Source organism: Vicia villosa, unplaced genomic scaffold, assembly GCF_029867415.1.
Source record: "Vicia villosa cultivar HV-30 ecotype Madison, WI unplaced genomic scaffold, Vvil1.0 ctg.000060F_1_1, whole genome shotgun sequence".
In the NCBI taxonomy this organism is placed as follows: Eukaryota; Viridiplantae; Streptophyta; class Magnoliopsida; order Fabales; family Fabaceae; genus Vicia; species Vicia villosa.
The window spans coordinates 338,010-359,072 of record NW_026704990.1 but is presented as its reverse complement, the minus strand read 5'-3'; the positions used below and the strand labels follow the sequence as shown (position 1 = coordinate 359,072).

At 31.6% G+C, this 21,063-nt stretch overlaps 3 protein-coding genes across 4 annotated transcripts; 2 read left to right on the top strand and 1 right to left on the bottom strand.

The window, feature by feature from the left end:
* Positions 1–2,957: 2,957 nt before the first annotated feature.
* On the top strand, positions 2,958–6,236 carry LOC131623320 (GTP cyclohydrolase 1-like). Of its 2 annotated transcripts, none has more exons than XM_058894325.1 (2): positions 2,958–3,225; positions 4,863–6,236. In XM_058894325.1, exons 1-2 carry the CDS (start codon positions 3,030–3,032, stop codon positions 6,014–6,016), a joined length of 1,350 nt encoding a protein of 449 aa, XP_058750308.1. In that variant the 5' UTR covers positions 2,958–3,029; the 3' UTR covers positions 6,017–6,236. The 2 variants fall into 2 exon arrangements, with proteins under 2 accessions (XP_058750308.1, XP_058750309.1); XM_058894326.1 differs by having other exon boundaries at positions 2,959–3,225; positions 4,890–6,236.
* A 229-nt stretch (positions 6,237–6,465) lies between these two features.
* On the bottom strand, positions 6,466–11,576 carry LOC131623287 (ABC transporter C family member 8-like). The gene is made up of 11 exons (XM_058894287.1): positions 11,564–11,576; positions 10,044–11,458; positions 9,631–9,951; positions 8,817–9,524; positions 8,527–8,691; positions 8,133–8,427; positions 7,834–8,048; positions 7,413–7,718; positions 7,279–7,342; positions 6,921–7,160; positions 6,466–6,836 (listed from the first exon to the last, which is right to left on the bottom strand). Exons 1-11 carry the CDS (start codon positions 11,574–11,576, stop codon positions 6,706–6,708), a joined length of 3,873 nt encoding a protein of 1,290 aa, XP_058750270.1. The 3' UTR covers positions 6,466–6,705.
* Positions 11,577–17,686: 6,110 nt separating this feature from the next.
* Positions 17,687–18,508, top strand: LOC131623286 (uncharacterized). The gene has a single exon (XM_058894286.1). It carries the CDS (start codon positions 17,687–17,689, stop codon positions 18,506–18,508), a length of 822 nt encoding a protein of 273 aa, XP_058750269.1.
* Positions 18,509–21,063: the final 2,555 nt, after the last annotated feature.

Sequence of the window (21,063 nt, the reverse complement as noted above, 5' to 3'; positions counted from 1 at the left end):
ATAATCAGCAAACAAAAAAAAACAATATAATATTGATAGTTCATAAGAGCATTCTACATTCATGAAAATGTTATTATAAAAATTTCTAATTTGTAATTCATAATAGCTTAACTAGTCAAGTGGAATCTTAATAAGAGAAAATTAGTATATTCATATCTCATAAACATAACTCAATTTCATATAGCAAAGTAAAATCAAAATAAGGCCACACTTAAAGTCAATACCAAATTACCAATGCTTTTAAGGCAAACTCATTCAACAATATATTATTACATGAAATTCAAGTGATAGAAAAAAAATACTAACAAGACTAAATATGAACATATATATGTAAACAAAATGTGATTATGTTTTTTTATTCTATATCATTTATATTTCTTTGTCGTAATAGATGAAATGCTTACTATCTAAAACTTATATTAATTCATGATTACATATACAGGATCCAAGGCTTCCTTTTTTGACTCAGTATGGTGTTAACTTTGATATAGTGATACTACATTTGTTTTTATAGCCAATAATAGAGTTTATTCAACCTTTTGAAAACAAGTAAAAATATCCTCTCATCAATCCTTAATAAATTGAAAATATTGAATTTAGCAACTGAAATTTATCAATCATACATAACACTATCCATCATACCTTCTTTCAGGGTACTGTAGAGTAGTATTTAGATGGCTGAATTTGAATTTGAAGGATGATTAAGATGAATACACAGCTGCATAGAAAATAATCACTCCAAAAATGAACCACTAGGAAATCATTTGAAGACATTAGAGTTATCTATTAAGAACCATTCCCCGTGTCAATTTAAATTCAAGCAAATATAACCTGTTAACCTTTGAAAACTGTCACATTTGTTTGTCAAAAGAAGAAAGAAAAACACTTGCACTTTTGAAACAATTGTATCAGATCAGATCAAACTTCACTTATCACCAAAGAAGATGGCACCACTAAACCTAACAATGATTGTCATTTTCCTCTCCATATTCTCATGTCTTGAGCGAATCGAACCATATAAGCTTGACATAACTTCCAAATAATAAAAGCAAAGGGTCATCATTCATAAATAATTGTTACAAAGAACGAAAGCTGGTCTATTTGAGTAAAATAATTATAAGCTTTAATGCCACACAAACTTCATTGGCTGCATCATACTGAATGATCAAATAATTATACAGCTTCATAATAAACTAAAATTTGACTCCATTCAAGTCATAAATAAATAAAAAAGTAACAATCCAAATAGAGGGAGGAAATGAAGAAATTAGGTTTAGGAAATTATTACCTGGAAAGAAGCAAGGAGAAAGAGGGGTAGTACCCATGATAGTTGCTCTCGTTCATTCAAGACTCGCAAGGTGCAATCGTTCAATCTGGGATTTCGGATTTCCTTTTGTGATTTCTCGCAAGCTGCAGTCGTTAGATCTGTGACTTCATATTTCGTTCTGGCATTTCTCGCAATTGGATTTGGAATTTCGGGTTTCGTTATTGTCGGAACTGCAATCTTTCGATTTGGGATTTTGGGTTATTCGATATGGGATTTCTCACAAGCAGTAATAGTTAAATCTGGGATTTCTATGTCCGGAGTTAAGATTTCTCGTTCGTGACTTTTCTCGTTATGGGCTTTGTTCTTTGAAATTCGTTCTCCGTTTGAGGTTCTCTTTCTAGGGTTGGGTTTCTGAGTTTGGTGTTTTTGTGTTATGAGTTTGCAGTATTGGTATTGTTACTTGTGAGTGAGCTATAATTGATTTTCTCAAATATAGTTAAACTAAAATTAAAATTAAAATTAATTTGTGAGTGAGAGGGAAAATGAAATTGATTTGTGATTGAGAGGGAACTGTGAGAGGGAAAATGAAATTATTTGGAGTAAAGAGAGGTATAAGTGAGAGGGAAAGTTATATTTTTTTTAACTCAATTAATTAATAGGTCAATAAAATTATTTACATATTAATATTAAGTTTTAATTAATAAAATTTATATTTTTTATTTTAGATACCAAAATTAGTTTTAATAAAATAACTATTCATATATATTTTTTAAATATTTTACAATAATTTTTTATAAAAATTTAAGCATGTCTTCAAAAAAACAAATTTAATTTTTAATCTTTTATTATGAAAAATATGTTAGAAATGAAATAATCTCTCATAGAATTCTATCACTAATAACATCTAAAATGTTTGTGAGGAAATTTGTGACTTAATTTATTTTAAAATATCTCCCTAAAATTACTCTTGTCAAATTTGTGAGGGAATTTATGAGGGATTTTTAGTGACGGAATAGTTTTGTCATAAATAACTTCACTAAAATTACTCTTGTCGAATTTGAGAGGGAATTTATGAGGGATTTTTAGTGACGCAAAAATTCTGTCACAAATAACTTCACTAAAGCTCACCTGTTCATATTCACGATTTTCCCTCACAAAATTCATCACAATTAGTGAAGGATTTACATCCTTCACTAATTTCCGTCTCTAAATTACATTTTTTTAGTAGTGCGTTGAAGAGTGTTAAACGGCGGTACAAGTGTGTGGAAGAGAGAGCTTCCACTTGAGGGGAAGCATTGTGGTAAAGACTCACACTTGAGGGGGAGTGTTAAGAATTACAAGTTTGAGTGTGGGGAAAATAGTCCCACATTGAATAAGAATGTGGAGACTTAAGCATATATAAGTGGGAGAACCCACTCACCTATCACCTTAAGGTTTTAGGTGGAGAAGTGGTGTCTCCCACAAAAGTGTGTTGTTCAAAGAATGACCCCATAGTATGCTCCTCGCTCGGTACCGCCGATTGGTGTTCTAACCTACTTCGATTTAAATATTTGATATGGATAATATAAATAAAAATATTAATTATTATCTCATTTTTATTTATATATCTTATTGATCCAGACTACCCACCAACCCAAGGAATTGTATATCAATATTATAGGCACCATCCTTCTCTATATATATATATTTATCCGTTCATTCATACATCACAAAGATATAAAGAAAATAAAGTGTTTGTTTAGTTGAATATTTTTTAATTTCAATGGGATCATTCGGTGAAATGCATTCAAATTTAGTAACAAAAAGTGATGAAGTGAGTATTGAGAAAGAGTGCAATAGAAGTGTCATTGAGTTTGCAGTCAAAGATCTGTTGTTGGGTTTGGGGGAAGATATCAATAGGGAAGGCATTATAAAGACACCATTTCGTGTTGCCAAAGCTTTTTCTGAAGGAACAAGAGGTGACCAACTTTTTCTTTTTAATTTTTATTGTAACTTTTTAATATTTATTAGGAGTAAATTCAAATACATTTAACTTCGTATTAGAACCTAAATTATGATCTGAAGAACTTTATAGATGTTCAATCTTAATACAAGAAAAAATATTAAGCGAAATTCAGACACCTCAAACACAATCTTTATACTGAAATGACGATATTGATAATAATTTAAAAAATAAATAAATTAAATGTTTATTCGAACACCTCAAACACAATCTTTATACTGAAGTCACAAACACAATCTTTATACTGAAGTCACTATATTTTTTACATCACAAAATAGTCAACTTCAGTGCCTGAATTTCCTACATATTTTATGTAGTGTTTGTTCTATTAAGCACGTTATGATGTTCGTAGATTCAAAAAATCTTATGCCTTATAAGCGTTAAACTTAGGGAATAAAGTCAAATTTATATATTCAATAATTAATTCTCTTTTCTTTGTCATTGTTGATAAAGTTACTTCTTTTCTCTGCAGCTGTAGTGTGTGGTGATGTAGTAGTTGTAAGAAACATTATATTTTAAGCGGGAAATCTTTACAGTTATTTCTTATTTTAAATTTACTAATCTTATTTCAGATTTTTTTAAAAATACTTTTATATTGTTATATATTTTATTTTGAGAAAAGGGGTGATGCACTGACAGTGTAAAATATTTTGACACTGTCAACCAATCACCACCCAAATATCTAATTAAACCACGTTTTTATTTAAAAAAAAATTAATGACATGGAACATTTATGATTTTCTATTGGATGACAGTGTAAAACTATTTTACACTGTCAGTGCACTACCTTTTAACTCTTTTATTTTTTCAAAAATTTAAACTTTTTTATTAATAAAAGTTTTAAATGAAAAATTGATTTAAATAATTATTTTTAAAATGTTATTATTAATATTTCATCCGTTTATTATATTTATTTGCATATCAAAATAAAAAATACTTAATTTTGAAGATATTTTAAATAAATTTTTATAAAAAAAATCATTTTTAAAGTATAATTTTTTTTAATGTTGGGATTTCAACTATAATTTAATATTTAATAATGTATATTTATATTACATGATGTAAAAATTAGTCTCTCATTTTATAAAATACGAATTAATTTTTTAATATTTTAAAAATTATTCATTTAAAATCATTTCTAAAAATATTGTTTTTTAAAGTTAAATAAACAGAACCTATATTAAAAGAATCTCTCTCTCTCTCTCTCTCTCTCTCTATATATATATATATATATATATATATATATATATATATATATATATATATATATATATATATATATATATATATACTCTGAATGTTAAATTAATTAATAAAATTTTACCATTTTTTATATTTTTTAAACTTTTAAGTTGATGCCAATTTATTTTTTCAACATATTATAAATTAGTCCATAATAATTTTCAAAATTTATAAATCAATCTCTTTAAACTTTTAAAAATTGTAAATTAGTCTCTATTTTTTAATAAAAATTTAATAATAAATAATTTTAATTTTTTATCCAAAGAAAATAATTTAAAAATAAATAGTATATTTTAATTAAATTATTTGAATTATTTAAATTTTAAAATTTCTAATAGAAAAGCACTTAAGAGTGTTACCACTCTTCCTTCCATGCAGGTTATAGGCAAAATGTGAAGCTCATTATTGAAGGTGCATTATTCCCAGAATCAGGCCTAGATGCTAACAAAAATGGCCATGGAGGTGGAGTAGGTGGACTTGTGATTGTAAGAGACATTGACCTATACTCTTATTGTGAGTCTTGTTTGCTACCATTCCAAATCAAATGCCATATAGGTTATGCCCCTTCTAGCCAAAGAGTTGTAGGGTTAAGCAAACTCCCTCGTGTGGCCGAAGCATTTGCAAAACGTCTCCAAGAGCCTCAACGTTTAGCCGATGAAATTTGTTCTTCATTGCATCAGGAGATACGTCCGGAAGGTGTTGCTATAATACTTCAATGCACACATATCCCTTTTCCTCATGACACAAACCATGAAGGGTGGATGAAGATTCTTGTTTCTTCGGGATTAGGTGTTTTCGAGAACAAAAACGATGATATATGGAGCGATTTATTTAGTCTTCTCAAGTTTAGAGGCATTGATAAGGACAATATTGGTGTTCTTAAATGTTGGTGTCCTTCGTCGAAGATTGAAGCTAGTAATCATAGTCCTATCATGGTTAATGCGGTGTCTTCGATTATTAAATCTTTAGGAGAAGATCCAACAAGGAAAGAGCTTGTGGAAACTCCTAGTAGATTTTTGAAATGGTTGATGAACTTTCAATGTGTTAGTAACATTGATATGGAGAAAAATGGTTATGGTGATTCCTTTTCTAATATCAATGGAGAGGTGAAAATATACTCAGAAGTTAGCATTCCTTTTTGGTCACAATGTGAGCATCATTTGCTTCCATTTTATGGTGTTGTTCATATAGGATACTTTCTTTTGGAAGGGTGCAATCCAATTGGAAAATCACTTTTACAATCAATAGTTCATTTCTATGGCTTCAAACTTCAAGTTCAAGAAAGGCTTACAAAGCAGATTGCTGAAAGTGTTTCAGCACTGGTTGGTGGAAATGTGATAGTAGTTGTTGAGGCAAGTCATACTTGTATGATCTCTAGAGGAATTGAAAAGTTTGGAAGCAATACGGCTACCATTGCTGTTTTAGGAAGCTTTTCGACTGATCTTGCTGCAAGGGCTGAGTTCTTGGAGAGTATTCCAAGTGCTACATCATTTGAAGGGTTGTGATTAATTTGGTCACTTGCAAAGGAATTTTACTTGCTTTTCATGAAGTTGTTCTATTTTCTATCATTTTTTTAGTAATAATAATGATGTTTCTTGTTTGTTTGTTTGTTTGTTTGGGTTGAAGATTGTGATTTCGATGTATTTGGTTGGTGACACTTTTCTACGAGTTCATCGGTTTGTCATGTGATGAGAATCATGGAAAGTATTTGTAAATTATTCTTCATCTATGCATTAATTTCCATTTCAAGAATTATTACTAGTTGTGCAACGATTGAAGTTTATTGAACCAATGAATTTGAACCGTGGCTATGCCTCAAAATTAGGCAATTGGAGTTCCTCATTTTAAGTGTTAGGATTGAAGGTTTAGTGAATTCACCTTGTTTGTGTGACAATGAATATGTTGTTCGCACCGTAACACTCAACTAAGCCCATTTTGTAGCCCCTATTAATCCATTTAGTCCATTCTTACTATTTTCTTTTGCTAGAATTCTTAATGGAAAGACATAGTGCAAAACAGTCAACTATTATTAGAATGGTACTATAATAAATGGGAATTTCTTATGAAGGTGCCACACCAAAGCCTATCCAGATTCTCTATGGAGTAATGCAATCAATTGTGGGAAAAGATTTGTGGTTACTGGTTTTGATAAGAAATGATTTGAACTCAAGAACGGTTGATAAGAAAACATTTCTCATTGCTGCTGCCTGCTAATATTTGGGAATGAATTCTTCTTGCAGCTAGACCAATATTCAGCTACTAGCTTAGAGAAAGAAGAGTTGGTCTCCATTAGCTTTGAAGGCTCATCATATTCCACCACTTTCCCTTTAACAATAAACCAACCAAAATTTATGAGACAAAAAATACTACTTGAAAACAAAAGTAGAGAAGACTAAAGAATTAGCATACCATAAGAGAGGACCATGACCATGTCACTGTCTATTACGGTTGGAACTCTATGAGCAACTGTTATAACTGTGCATTCTGCAAATTCTTGTCTAATTACTCTTTGTAGAATGGCATCTGTAGCCGAGTCAATGGAGGCAGTAGCTTCATCCAGAACAAGAATTCGGTTTCTCTTAAGTAGAACTCTTCCAAGACAAAACAATTGTCTTTGTCCCAAGCTCCAGTTTCCACCTTCATCGCTCACTGCAAAACTTATCAGAATTACACTTTGCTAGTTGCAAAATCATATACTATAACTGAATAATGATTATATATGTTGAAAGAGTATGCTGCATGCAATAGATTGTTGCCAAAGATTTACCCGATGAGTCCAACAGACTTGGTAACTCGCGGATTGTTTCCTTAAGCTGACATTTCTCTTCAGCCTAAACGTACAAATCTAGTTTAATCAAACCAATTCATATTGAACGGCTCATGTAAAATTTGATAATTCACCTTCCATATTTCATCATCTGAGTACATGTCTAGAGGGTCCAGGTTTGTCCTAATGCTTCCCTTGAATAGAGTTGGTTCTTGAGGGATTATGCTTAGCTTCGTTCTCAAATCCTTCAACCCCATTGAACAAATGTTTATCCCATCAATGAGAATATCACCTCTTGAAGGCTCAACTAAGCGAAACAAAGCACTTATAAGTGTACTTTTTCCACTTCCAGTCCTTCCAACAACTCCTACCCTACTCCCTTCTTTAAATGTACAAGTGATTCCCTTGAGGACTAATGGAGCATTAGGACGATACCTAACCTGAAACCCAAGTAAAACATAGCTATCAGAACAAAGCTATGTTTCATAGATATGACTATATGAGTTAGGCCCTTTAACCAAATTCTAAGACATGGATGCGAATCTGCGATGTTACCTCCAGGCCTTGAAGTTCAATCTTGCCCTTTGAAGGCCATGAAGATGGCGGTTGGTTATCCTCCACAGTGGCAGGAGGCTCGGCTGGTATGTGAATGAATTGCTTGATTCTTTCAACAGAGATAACGTAGTTTGATAAGTTGGAAAACCATCTAGTCCAAAATATCTGTGCTCCCGTCAAAGTAAAAGCATAGGAAAGAGACAGTCCTACAAGGCCTGCACAGAATAGAAGAGTTATTAGCTTGAACAAAATATTACCATGTTCTGTCACTGTAAACACACCCTATAGTTTATTACTACCTGGCGATACATATCCTTGAGGAAGTAGAATAAGCAACAAAGCTGCAGTGATGACAGTCAAGTTTTGAACTGCTTCAATTCTTAAAACTACCCATTCCATTGCCACATTGGAATGAAAGAACAATGAAGCATCTGTGTCCACAAGTTTTATGTAGTTTTTGAAAAATCTGTCTGACATGTTGTATGCTCTTACAGTCACCACTCCAAGTGATGTCTCAGCGGCAAAGTTCATGATTGGAGCTTTGGTGGTTCCGTTGATCCGAATTAGTTCCCTTGCAGTGGCTTGATAATATTTCTTAGAGAAGAAAAAGAAAAAGAAAAAGAAAGAAATAAGATTAAGTTCTTAATCTAACCATTGAAAGAGAATGGCTAATTGAGAAATCGGATAATAAACCTGAATGAATATTGATGCAACTATTGCAGGAACAGCCACAATAAGAACTTGCCATGTGACAGAAGCCATTATAGAAATAACCACCAAAATTTCAATTGATATAGATGCTACAAAGGTGATGGAATAAGGTATATCGAAGTCCATAATACTCAAATCTGACGAAGCCTACATAAGAGAAAAAATATTAGTAAAATCATGGAGGTTAATTAAATAGTAATGAATGAACAGAAGGAAAATACATAGATTTTGTATTCCTCATTGAAAATGAAAAAAAAAAAAGAAAAACTTACTCTAGTTAAAATCCTTCCTACAGGAGTTGAATCAAAGAAAAGCATTGGAGCATTGAAGATAGCTGTGGTGAAGCTTGAGAAGAAAACAGTAGAAGCTTTTAATCCCAAAAGCGCAGTCAAGTAAGTTCTTACATAAATAAAAGCAGAACTAGCAAAAGAAATTGATGCATAAACTCCAATCAAGGTGGCATTAGTTACTTTTGGAATTTTAATGGCTATAGCAAGCCAAAAGGTGGATGCAGTTTGCAAAGCTATAAAAACAGACTGTGCTAACACTATCAAACATAGCATGAATGACCCTTTGGAATAATTGATATAATCCCAAAATGGCTTCCATCCAGCATCACCAGTTACTTTTTCTTCCTCTTGTGTAAGTTGTACACCAATTGGACCCTTGATACTAGAACTATCTCCCTCATTTGGATCTTTAGTGAGATGAAAACCTAGAGAGTCTTGAGGATTAGACGAAACCTCATTTTCATAATCTCTTTTATTTTCATTATCTTGATTCAACTCAGCGATTGTGTCTTTATGAGCACTCACAAGTAGTTCAAAGGCTGTTCCAGCCGTCAAGAGATTTTCATAACAACCTGATTGAATAACTTTTCCACTCTCCATTACCAAGATAGTATCAACTTCTGATAGAAATTCCACTTGATGAGTAACTAGAATGACCGTTTTCGCTCCTAAAGCAGTCATGACACAGTCCTATAATGTTGTAGATGTAGTTAGTTTTTGATACAACAAAATGAGGACAAAAGTTTATATGATCATTAATTTATTAATTAACACGATAAAAGTGATAGTTCCTTACATTGAATAGTATTGCAGCTGTATGTGCGTCAACTGCACTGAAAGGATCATCGAGAAGATAGATATCTGCATCATTGTAGACTGCTCTAGCTAGTTGAATCCTTTGCTTTTGTCCTCCACTCATGTTAATCCCTCTCTGACCAATTTCTGTAAGATCACCATGGCTAAAATCATTGATATCCTTATCTAAAGCACAGGCTGTAATTGCTTTCTCATATCTTGTTTTGTCCATTGGCTTGCCAAAGAGTATATTATCTTGAACTGTTCCACTTTGTATCCATGAAGATTGAGAAACATAGGCAAGATTGCCACCTACATTAACCTGTTTTCCATTATAGTAACATATCACGCGTGAAAATTTTGAAGATACTATACTATGTTTATTCACATGAATGTGTTCTATTAGTTACTTACAGTTCCTGAAATCTTGGAAATCTCTCCAAGTATTGCATACAAAAGTGATGATTTTCCAGCACCAACTGGTCCACAAACTGCTATTTTTTGTCCCCGTTTGATTTCTAAATTCACATGTGTTAAGGTTGGAGACACTGATTCATGATCCCAAATGAAGTTGCCATCTTGAATTTCCACAGCATTACCCGAACATTGCTTGAAGTTTCTTTCACTATCATCTGCGTTTAGTTCTTCTTCAAGCAAAAAGTTATTGAGACGGTCGAAGGAAACCTTAACTTGAATCATAATGGATAGAGCCTCAGGGATCATTCTAACAGGTTCTGCCATGTTCCTCAATGTTGCAAGAACTGTGAAAATAGTTTCAGCATTCAATGGTGCACTCTTGGAAATTGCGCATCCGAGGAAAACAACAGCAGATATCATTGTAGGAGACATCCAATAAAGAAATGATCCAAAAGCTTTCAGTTTCTGTGCCTTAGACAACCATACAAACTCTTTATCGCGTAACGAATCGACTAATTTCTTGAATTTTTCCTCCCATGATTGTAACTTAATGATCTTCATACTATTTAGAATCTCCGAAGTGGATCGAAGACGTTTGTCCTGTGCCATCATAAACTGTGACTGACAATTTTGCAGGATCCTTGCAAATGGTACATTGAGAAGTCCACATATAAGAAGAGGGACTAAACCAGGAATAGCACCAATACCTACAACACCAAAAAGGATAACAATGGAAAGAACAAGCTGCAATGCACAAGTCCATGTTAGATGAAACCACCATGGAAATTCTCCCATTCTATAAGCATCAACTGCAATGTAATTCACAATTTCGCCGGCCGAGTGTCTCGTCCTTGCGGAGCTAGAAAGCTTGAGCTGCTTTTGATAAACTGCCACCATCAGAGCTGATCTCATTTTCATTCCTGACCTCCTTGAGTTAAAAAACCAATGTCTTTGAGACAAAGACTCAAAGACTTTGGTGAAAATCAAAATACCAACTATGGAAAGACCTTTTCTAAGATCTGCCTCAGTTCTATTTGAGTAGTTAACAAAAGCATAGAGTATTAGAGGGGAAACTGCAACAGATATAGTTCTGATTAATGCATAAAATGCTATTAATATGTTTTCTTTTAAGAAAGTTCTACCTATAGACCAAAGAACCAAACTCTTTGCATTGTTCTTAGTCCTCTCTCTAACAAGTGATTCCCAAGCATGAACAAATTTTTGATAGGCTATGTTAGCCTCATCTTCAGAAACAAGGGAAGGAATGTCTTGAAGATCTAGTGGCTTTGAGTAACCTAAAGTGAGTAAAGAATTAATCCAAGAGAAAATCAATTTGCTGAGAAAAGTAGCATGCCTTAGTTCTGTTTGTTTTGTTTCAACTTTTTGAGGTAGCAATGGCTCAGAAATTTCACCTGCATTGCATGAATATAACCGATTAAAGAGTAAAGTTAACCAATGTTTCAAGGTTGAATAATGTTAGAACATGATACTAAAGAATGAAAAAGAATAAAAGTTACCTAAGTAAGACATTTTTGGAGCTTGAATATGAATGGTTTGTGATTCTCAACTAAGCAGAATATAGACTCTGAGCAGTGATTATTATTACTACTTAAATGGTGAGTGATTCAATTAAAGTCATAAATTGAACACATGCAGAAAACGTAATTTAAACTTAATGTTTGGTATTAATGGACATACTGAAGAACATGAATTCACGTAACGTAAGCAGCCAGAGTTAAGTAAGTAGCAATAATTAATGTAGTATGCTCTATAAATTCAGCGACAATTTCCCGTATGATATACGTTAACGCATTTGATGTATATCAAACCCTTAATTAACTTTGTTATTTAATTTCATTACTAATCAATGAAAATTTATAATTAATAAATAACTAATATATAATTGAATAAAGATATATAACTATATAAGAATATTGAAGTATAATAATTAAATTAAATATTTCAATATATTATCTTTTTAACATTAACTTTTTTTATTGAGTGAAATTCATGTGAATTTCACCATTTTATCTTAGATTTATTTATAAAGTGTGAGATGAAATGAGTTTCGCCCAATAAAAAATAAGTATGAGAAAGTGTTAGAAATAAGTCATTTGAAACTTAATAATGCAATCACAAAAGATATCAAATAAATAGAAATATGAAAGAATATTTTTAGGCACAACCAATGAAAAGAGAGAATATAAAATTATTTAAATTTTAATTTCCTTTTTAATTGGCATCATGGGGGTGGTTGAGATAAAAGAGGAGAGACACAATTTTATTTTTAAATTTTAATTAATAAAAAAAATGTGATTGGTTGTGTGTAAGGACAAGTGTTATGATTGTGTCTATGTAAGTATTTTCCATGAAAGACTATGGAGAATGCATTAATAGTGGAGAATTTATCTTGACACCCCAACTTATACATTCCACAACCCCATTTTACATTATTTTCAAAGTGTTATACTATTTATTCAAAAAATTTATCTTTTCTAAAAAAAATTATTGTTGCAAAAAAAAAAAAATTTCCGGTATTGTACGGTAAATTTTCGATATCACTTTTTGGCCGATATTAAAAATTCTTTGCTTTTTTTAAAAAAATTCCGATATTTATTTACGGAAAATTTTAAAATTTCCGGTAATTTTACAAAATTCATTACCCCATCCCGGAAATTTCACGAACTTCCGGTAAAAAACTAATACCGAAAATTCCAAATTTTCGGTGTGTACCAGAAATTCCAATATCAGATATTTCAAATTTTCGGTATTAATTTTAACTGCTGCTACATACCGGAAGTTTGAAATATCCGGTACTGGAAATTTTAAATTTTCATTATGTAGTATCAGACACGGTAAATTGGTAAATCCAACAAATAAGATTATATCCGGTACTGAAAATTTTAAATTTTCGTTGTGTGTGTGGTGTGTGTGGTGGTTTATTATATTTAATGAATGAGAAAATAATAAGATTAGACAATGTATGTGGTGCACATTGAAAGGAGGGGTGTGGGTGGGGGTGGGGGTGGGGGGTTTGTGTTTCGAATTGGGTTTCAAAGAAAAAGAATGAAACTTTATCGCTACCCAACACAATCAAACAAAAAAAACTTAGAATAAAAAAAATGAACACAATATTTTTATCCTAGTTCGCTGTTAACGAAGCTACCTCTAGTCCACCTGGCAAGATGATTTTATCTTATCACAAGGACTTAATCTACTACAACCAAACTTGATTACAAACACAAAGACCTATTGTCAAGGTCTTCTTGAGAATCCTGACTATACACTTGTCTCTCTAGGAAAAAATAACTCAATAGTTGAGATACAATAATGTGTTGCACAAATGAAATACAATAATTAACACAAAAGTGCTTGAGAGCAAGATTATGAACGAAAGTTCCTTGCTTGATGCTTTTCTTGTCTCATAGTAATGTAACATTCACGTTTAAGATCTTGAGAAAAGTGTTGTAAACTTCTTGTAAAAATTATTATCGTTCCTTTCTTCCAAGGCTTCTTTATATAGGCATACAAAAGATCAGTTATAGGGTAGAAGAGGAATTCCAAAATTCTAGTTATATTCTTGCATAACGGTTTGCAGGAAAGGAATGGTATAATAGTACAATTTGTATCCCATGAAATCAAGATAGTGAAGAGAGTGGTGATCTTGAACTGTGTACTATTTTATTACATAAAACCTTTTTGATGTTATCTTCTATTCTTTAGAGGCTTCAAAATGCGTGTTGATGAAGCATGGTTAGAAGGATCAAAAACTGTAAGGTGTACTTTGTATCTCCTTAGAGTCAGAGTGTGTTGAGTTTAGAAACTGATGACCAGGGCCAGCCCTGTGCATGTGCAGGAAGTGCTACATAAGGACGGAGCTACATTCATTGAAATGGGGTCACATGCCCCCACTATGTTTTCTTATCATATACATGAGTGCTACTATATGCATATACATAAATGTAAACGTGCCCCATACACAAGTGCAGCTATACACACATAAATATAGCCACTAATAAAGACATAACTTTAATCACTTAATTAATTAAAAGAGTACTTTTCAATAAATATATTATTAAAAATTAAATATAAAATTATATGATATATGAATAATTATTTAGAGTTCCATTATGTATGATTGTGAATTTGTGAGTGTTTTTATTTTAAAAATCAATTTCAAAATAGTTTTTGATTATAATTTCAAAATAATATTTTATATGTTTTTATTTTAACACTAAAAACCCCAGATTACTAGTCATACCATCATTAGTTGTACTTATATAGAGAAATAAATATTTATTTAATAACAAAATTGAGAAAATTACACACACAAAAAATTGCAAAAATTATTAAATACTTTTTAAAAATAAGACTCATAAAAACATATATATGATATATATTTATGCTTTAAAAATAAATGTTAATTTACTTCACTACAAAAATATATTGCCCCCACAATTTGAAATTCCTGGCTCCGTCCTTGGTGCTACAGCACAGGGCCCCAAATTTTAGGGGCCCCAAATTTTTAAAAGGTCCAATATTTTTTCTGTAAATATTAATTGAAATAAATAAAATGTTATAATAAAAATTCAATAAATCAAAAAATGCTATAATAAAAACTCAATACATACAAAAATTGAAATAGATTAAAATTCAAAATAATTTTAATTAAATAGATTATTGATTAATACATAAATGTAATTTTTATGTGTCTTTTTTAATTATTATAGTTGTATTTATATTTTAAATTTGGGCCTATTTTCAAAATTAGAACGGGGCCTCTGCGTTGATTGGGCCGACCCTGCTGATGACATTATATGTCACTTCTTCAGAGTCAGAATCTATTAGCATTTAGCTGCACACTAGACAAAACCATTAGGATACAAGATTATTCTCTAAGAAACAATGTATTGTTATCATTAAAACATAAGGCTAGATGCAGAACCAAATGTTGCTCTTACAATCTCCTCCTGAGTTTTATACTATCAAAAATTATCTCATCTTGTTTAGAGGCTCCCTCTGAGTTCAAGACTTATAAAATCATTTTGATACATAAAACACTTTAATCAGCAAGAAATAAATACTTTCCTGATTAAAACACTATTGGAGTCTAATTAGAAATGTCTGGTTCTTCATCTCAAAGCCTGTCTTGCTATCATAACTTGATGAGATATTAGAGTTTAGTTGTATTTCCTTTTACCCAAGGCGTGGTTAACAACTTCTGGTTATCAAAACATGATAGATCTTTAGAGTTTATGATCCTTGTTTAATGATCATCTGAATTTCCTGATTGGAAATGTTCAGTGAACTTTTTCAGAGTTCCTATTCAGTTAAATATTGTTAGAGGCATAATATATCAGAAACATGCATGTGATTAGCATGGATATCAATTATATCAAAATCATCTAACTTCTCCTCCCTTTGTCAACGATAAAAAACTTTTAAAAGGATAGACCAAAGTAAAGACTTCATTGATTAAAAATATAAAGATACAAAAGGTTAAAAACCATAAAACTTAGAAAACTAGAAACTAGAAAAAAAACTTAAAGGTAAAATAAAGGGTTTTGGATGCAGGTGGTAGTCTTGACAAAAGTGTTGACATCATGAACTCCAGCTTAGAGTTAGTCTCAGCTTGAGTCTTGAACATCTCATCTTGCTTATTCAGACGAGTTATGACCACTTCATTCTCCTTCTTGATTTCTCCAGAATCTTCATAGCCACATTGGGCATATCTTCAGAACCAGAAGCAGAAGACTTATCAATCCCATAAGTAGCCACAATCTCAGTATCTAGTGCAGAAGCAGGTTTGTCAGAAGTTGGAGAAACAATCTTCTATTCAGAAATAGAAGTTTCTTCAATCTAAATCGTTGGCTGAGTGACAACTTGCTTAGAATCAACCACGTTGACATCAGAATCAGGAGCAGGTAGAAAAAGCTGTTCACATTTCTCTAGAAGAGGATTCATGACACCAACAAGTCTATCGTGGAAATTCTTCAGAGCCTTCTTGAAGCAAATTTCCTTTAACTCCCTTGAGTGAGAGTTAATCCACCGTCTGAAGCCTGTCCATAGTGGATCACTCTCAGCAAGATTTACATAATATGTGCAAACTTGTGTCAAAGAGTGCAGATTTTCATTTGCTTCACTTTTAAACTGTAATAATAATTCATCCAAAGGAGGTTTGGTGGTGGAATAATATTGGTTTTAAGGAAGGTTAGTTCAAAAGTATTGGGCTGGATAACTTCAGTATCTGCCATAATCTCATCTTCAAAATCAAATGAAATAGAGATATCATCCACTTAAGAATCACTAGAGTTATTGGATGGGGGACGATTTATGAGATAGTCCATCTTAGTTATCATTGAACCCGTGATACGATAAAGATGGAAATTGTAACATTTATGACCTACAATTGTGTTCACCTTGATGATTATGCTTTGAATGTAACCAAAGGATTACAAGACTCGAAACCAGAGACCTTTATATAGACATTTGAAACACGAAAGTCAAAGATGATTGAAGACGGTGAATGGTAAAAGGCATCTACTGGTGAAGAACCGTACTTATGGGCTTGCTAGACTTTCTAAGAAAAAAATGAAGGTCGGGTGCAAGTTTCTAAGATCAAGTTTCTACCATTGCTTATACTTGTCCAAGATCAAGGTTCGGTCATTAGCAAACATAATGATTTCAATCATTGAGTCAAGGTGTGTACGTATGACTCAAAAACCCCAGATGATCAAAGAGAAAAATATTTGGACTCAATTGACTTGGTCAATGATTGATCATCTTGGTCAACGATCAACATTTGGTCAACAATCAATACTCAGTACACAATTAACTATAGGTCAACGATAAATTACTTAGTTAGCTCAAGGGAGGCTCGAGCAAGTTTGCGGTTCGGGCCTGAATATGTGGCCCATTAGGATTTTAAGACCTTATAAATATGGTTGTTAGTCACTTTTGTTATATGAATGAAAGAGGAAAGATGTGGTAATTCTAGTGAAAGAAACTTACAAAGGCAAAAGTAGAAAATCTTATGATTCATTGCTCTAAGAATTTGATTTAACTTTGAGGATATCTAAGGGAATTGAAAAATACTTATAAACACATTGAATTTGTGTTATTCATGTATTGAGAGTTTGAAATACACTTGAGTAAAAAATAGAGTTTTTTTCTTGAAAACTTGAAAGACTGTTTCTTGTAATCTCTTGTAACAAGTTTCGAAGCATAGTGAAATGAGGAGCTGCTTCTTCTTATAATAGATCGGTTTGATCGAATTGGGTAAACCAATTCTTTATATGACGGTCTTTTATCCTGTTTTTTATATTTCTTATAGTTATTTTTGTTCTTAATCCCCCACCTCAAAATTTTATAGTATGATTATTCAATTTCATAATAATTTATTATTCACTATAAAAAAATTATGATTATAAACTGAATATACTATAAGAGCATCTCCCCTTGAAATTCAAAACTAAACAAAGTCTATAAAAAAATTATGATTATAGACTGAATATACTATAAGAGCATCTCTAATAAACTCAATGGAATGACTCCCCCTCTTTCACATGGCATGAGAGAGCGCTTAATGAATACAAATAGTTTTGCCAGCAAGATACGGTGATATACATAAAGCTGTGATCATGGGGGCTGGCTTTAAAGTGCAAAGGAGGGATTCTGTTTGGTGGAAAGATCTGATGGCGGCAAGCTCACATTATACTAACGAAATTGACTATTTTGCAGGGCATGTTTCTTTCAGCTTTGGAGATGGTGGTAAAATTCTGTTTTGGTTTGGCAAGTGGTTGGGAGGGATTCCTTTCAAAGAACTATTTCCTTTGCTCTTCAACAGTTCTTCAAAGCAATTAGCCACTGTCAAAGAGATGGGAGTATGGTGCGACCAACAATGGCAATGGGAGTTCCATGTAGACTCAGATTTAATGCTGGCTATACCGGAGCTTCTGCAGGAGGCACTGGAACTGTTGGAAATTCTGGGCGGTTATAGGCCAACAGTGGGGGTAGTGGATTCCATCAAGTGGTGGCCATCTAGGGAAGGCGTTTTCACGGTCAAAAGTTGTTGTTCTTTGATGAGGATCTGTCAGTTAGAAGACGTGGTGGAGGCGAATAGGCTTGCAGCAATTAACCGGATTTGGAAATCTTCTGTGCCGTCCAAAATTAAAGTGTTTGGCTGGAGATTTTTTCTAAACAGACTTCCAACAAAAGACCAATTAGCTAAGAGGAATGTTCTTCATAGGATAGAAGACAAATTGTGTGTTTTGTGTTCTGTAGAAAATGAGGATTTATTTCACTTGTGTTTTCTGTGTTCTTTTGCAAGGAGTGTGTGGATTAACATTGGCACTTGGCTAGACATTAGCCTGACAGAACCGCTTGAGGGCTATTTGCATTTTTCTTACTTTCTGCAGGCTTTGAAAGGAAAAATGAAGAGGAAGAAATTGAGTCTCATATGACTGTCAACAATATGGATTATATGGATCACAAGAAACAACTTCATCTTTAACAACTCTCATATAGTTTTAGATGAAGTCATTGTGAGCATTAAGATGGTTTCTTGGATTTGGTTGTCGATCGGGTCGAAACATTGCCCTATTATCCCTTTTTATTCTTGGTATCAAGCTCTATTGGTAGCTTTAAAATCTGTTAGTTAACTGTTTTGTATTGGGTTGTGAGTACCCCTAGTACTCACATCTTTTAATATTAATCTAATCTTGCTTATAAAAAATAAAAAGCTTTGCCAGCTGTCACGATGGAATACGATATGGGAGTCCTTCATTTTTTGTTAAAATCATTAGTTTTAGTTTATATATCAAAGTTTCCTTTCCTTTCCATTATTTTATTTTGAGATTTTAGTGTTTTGATGTTAAGAGACGTTACGACTAAGTCTCATAAGAAAAGGACAAGAAAACATATATAAGCGACAACGAACTTCACATAGATGAGCTACACAAGAGAAAGAGATGCTCTAATGGTTGGTCTAATTGGAAAAATACAAAAGTGCACCACATGATAATACATAGGGGTGGCAAAATGGATGGATTGGATGGATATGGATTGGATTGTTAATGGATGGATCAAACCAATCCATTAATCCATTACAATCCACTAAAATCTCTTAATAAAAATCCAATCCAATCCATCCATTAAGAAATAAAATCCATCCAATCCATCCATTAACATATTTCAAATGGATGGATATCCATCCATCCAAGCAAATAATTATAAAAATTCTTAATTTTTTTTTAAATTTCATTAAAAAATTAAATTTCACAAAAAAAATATTGTTAATTGTTTTTTAAATTTCATTAAAAAATTATATTTCACAAAAAAAAATATTGTTAATTATTTTTTAAATTTCATAAAAAAAATTAAATTTCACAAAAAAAAATATTGTTAATTATTTTTTAGATTTCACAAAAAAAATATTGTTAATTATTTTTTAAATTTCATAAAAAAAAAATAAATTTCACAAAAAAAATATTGTTAATTATTTTTTAAATTTCATTAAAAAATTAAATTTCACAAAAAAAATATTGTTAATTATTTTTTAAATTTCATAAAAAAATTTAAATTTCACAATAAAAAATTTAAATATTCTTAATTGTAAAAAACCACACTTTCTCTCTCTCTCTCTCTCTCTCTCTCTCTCTCTATATATATATATATATATATATATATATATATATATATATATATATATATATATATATATATATATATATATATATATATATATATATATAACAAATCTTTTAAGTAAGTGGAAAAATCCATTATTCTAAGAAGTAAATTAGACATACACTAGTCTGAAATGATATAATTAATGTTAATAAGTTTAGAAAAAGTGATACAAAATTAGTACAAATCTTTCGATTTCAATTACATCAAGTTCTTGAATTACAAAAGAGAATTTCTAAGTGAAACAAGATTCAAATTCAAGATTACATACAGTACTAGACTACTAGCTACATATCCCAAGTTGAAACAAGTTGAATTCGAGTTGCATAAAATCAAAGTCCTTAAGCTACAAGAGAATTTCAACTTATTTGAGCCACTCAATTTCTTCACCTTTCGACCTCTTCTTTGCATGCCATTCTCATCATTGCTCATCTTCAAGTTAAAGAACCTGCCATAAAGTAAAATGATGAAAATAATCCATTAAATTGAAATGAAGAGAGTAATGATGAAATTTATGATTGGAAAATATGGTGACTTCTAAATAAGAAATGATAGAGTTATAATTATGAAATCATTGGCTCACACTCACACAATACTACCTAAATGGTTGGTATCAGCTTTATTGAGAAATGTGTTTGAGAAGACAAAAGAAAAAGTCCAAAGTAAAATCAAATAATTTTGCTGATACAAAACAAAAGGTACTAATTCCTCTCACTATTTTTGTGTCACGGAGATCTGACTCCACTGTTCTCTCTACAATAATCAAGAATCAAAATCAAGCAATTCTCTCTTTTATGAACTTTATCAAAAGAAAAACTCTTATAAGACTGAACAATAACACCACTCAGAAGCACCAAAAACTTTAGTGTCATAACAAGTTCTATATAGCTAGCTCTAGTAATCTGCATTCAGACAGTACCAACTTCTTTTCTGCTCTATTCTATCGAATAACAAGAAACCATGGCACAAGAGAGTATTCACATGAAATTGATATTATGAACAGAACCATAAGTCTCAAATTTCTTTATCCAGTTCAATTGAAATTAGGCACATTCATTCAAAGTTGTATAAAAAAAGAGGGAGAAACTTACGTACCATATTTGTATAATGCTCTCCCAAGATAGATGGCAACTTCCAGTAACCTCATGTTGTGGAAAAGAAGGTTGAAAGGTCCTCAACAAAATCGGGTCCATCAATATCAAATGCAGCTATAAGAGAAAATCAAAGTAGAAAATAATTAAACATACATTAACTATAAAAGAAGATAATTGAAAAGAATATAAATGGAAATGTTGTAGATACTAACCTGGAATTTCACAAAGCCAATCAC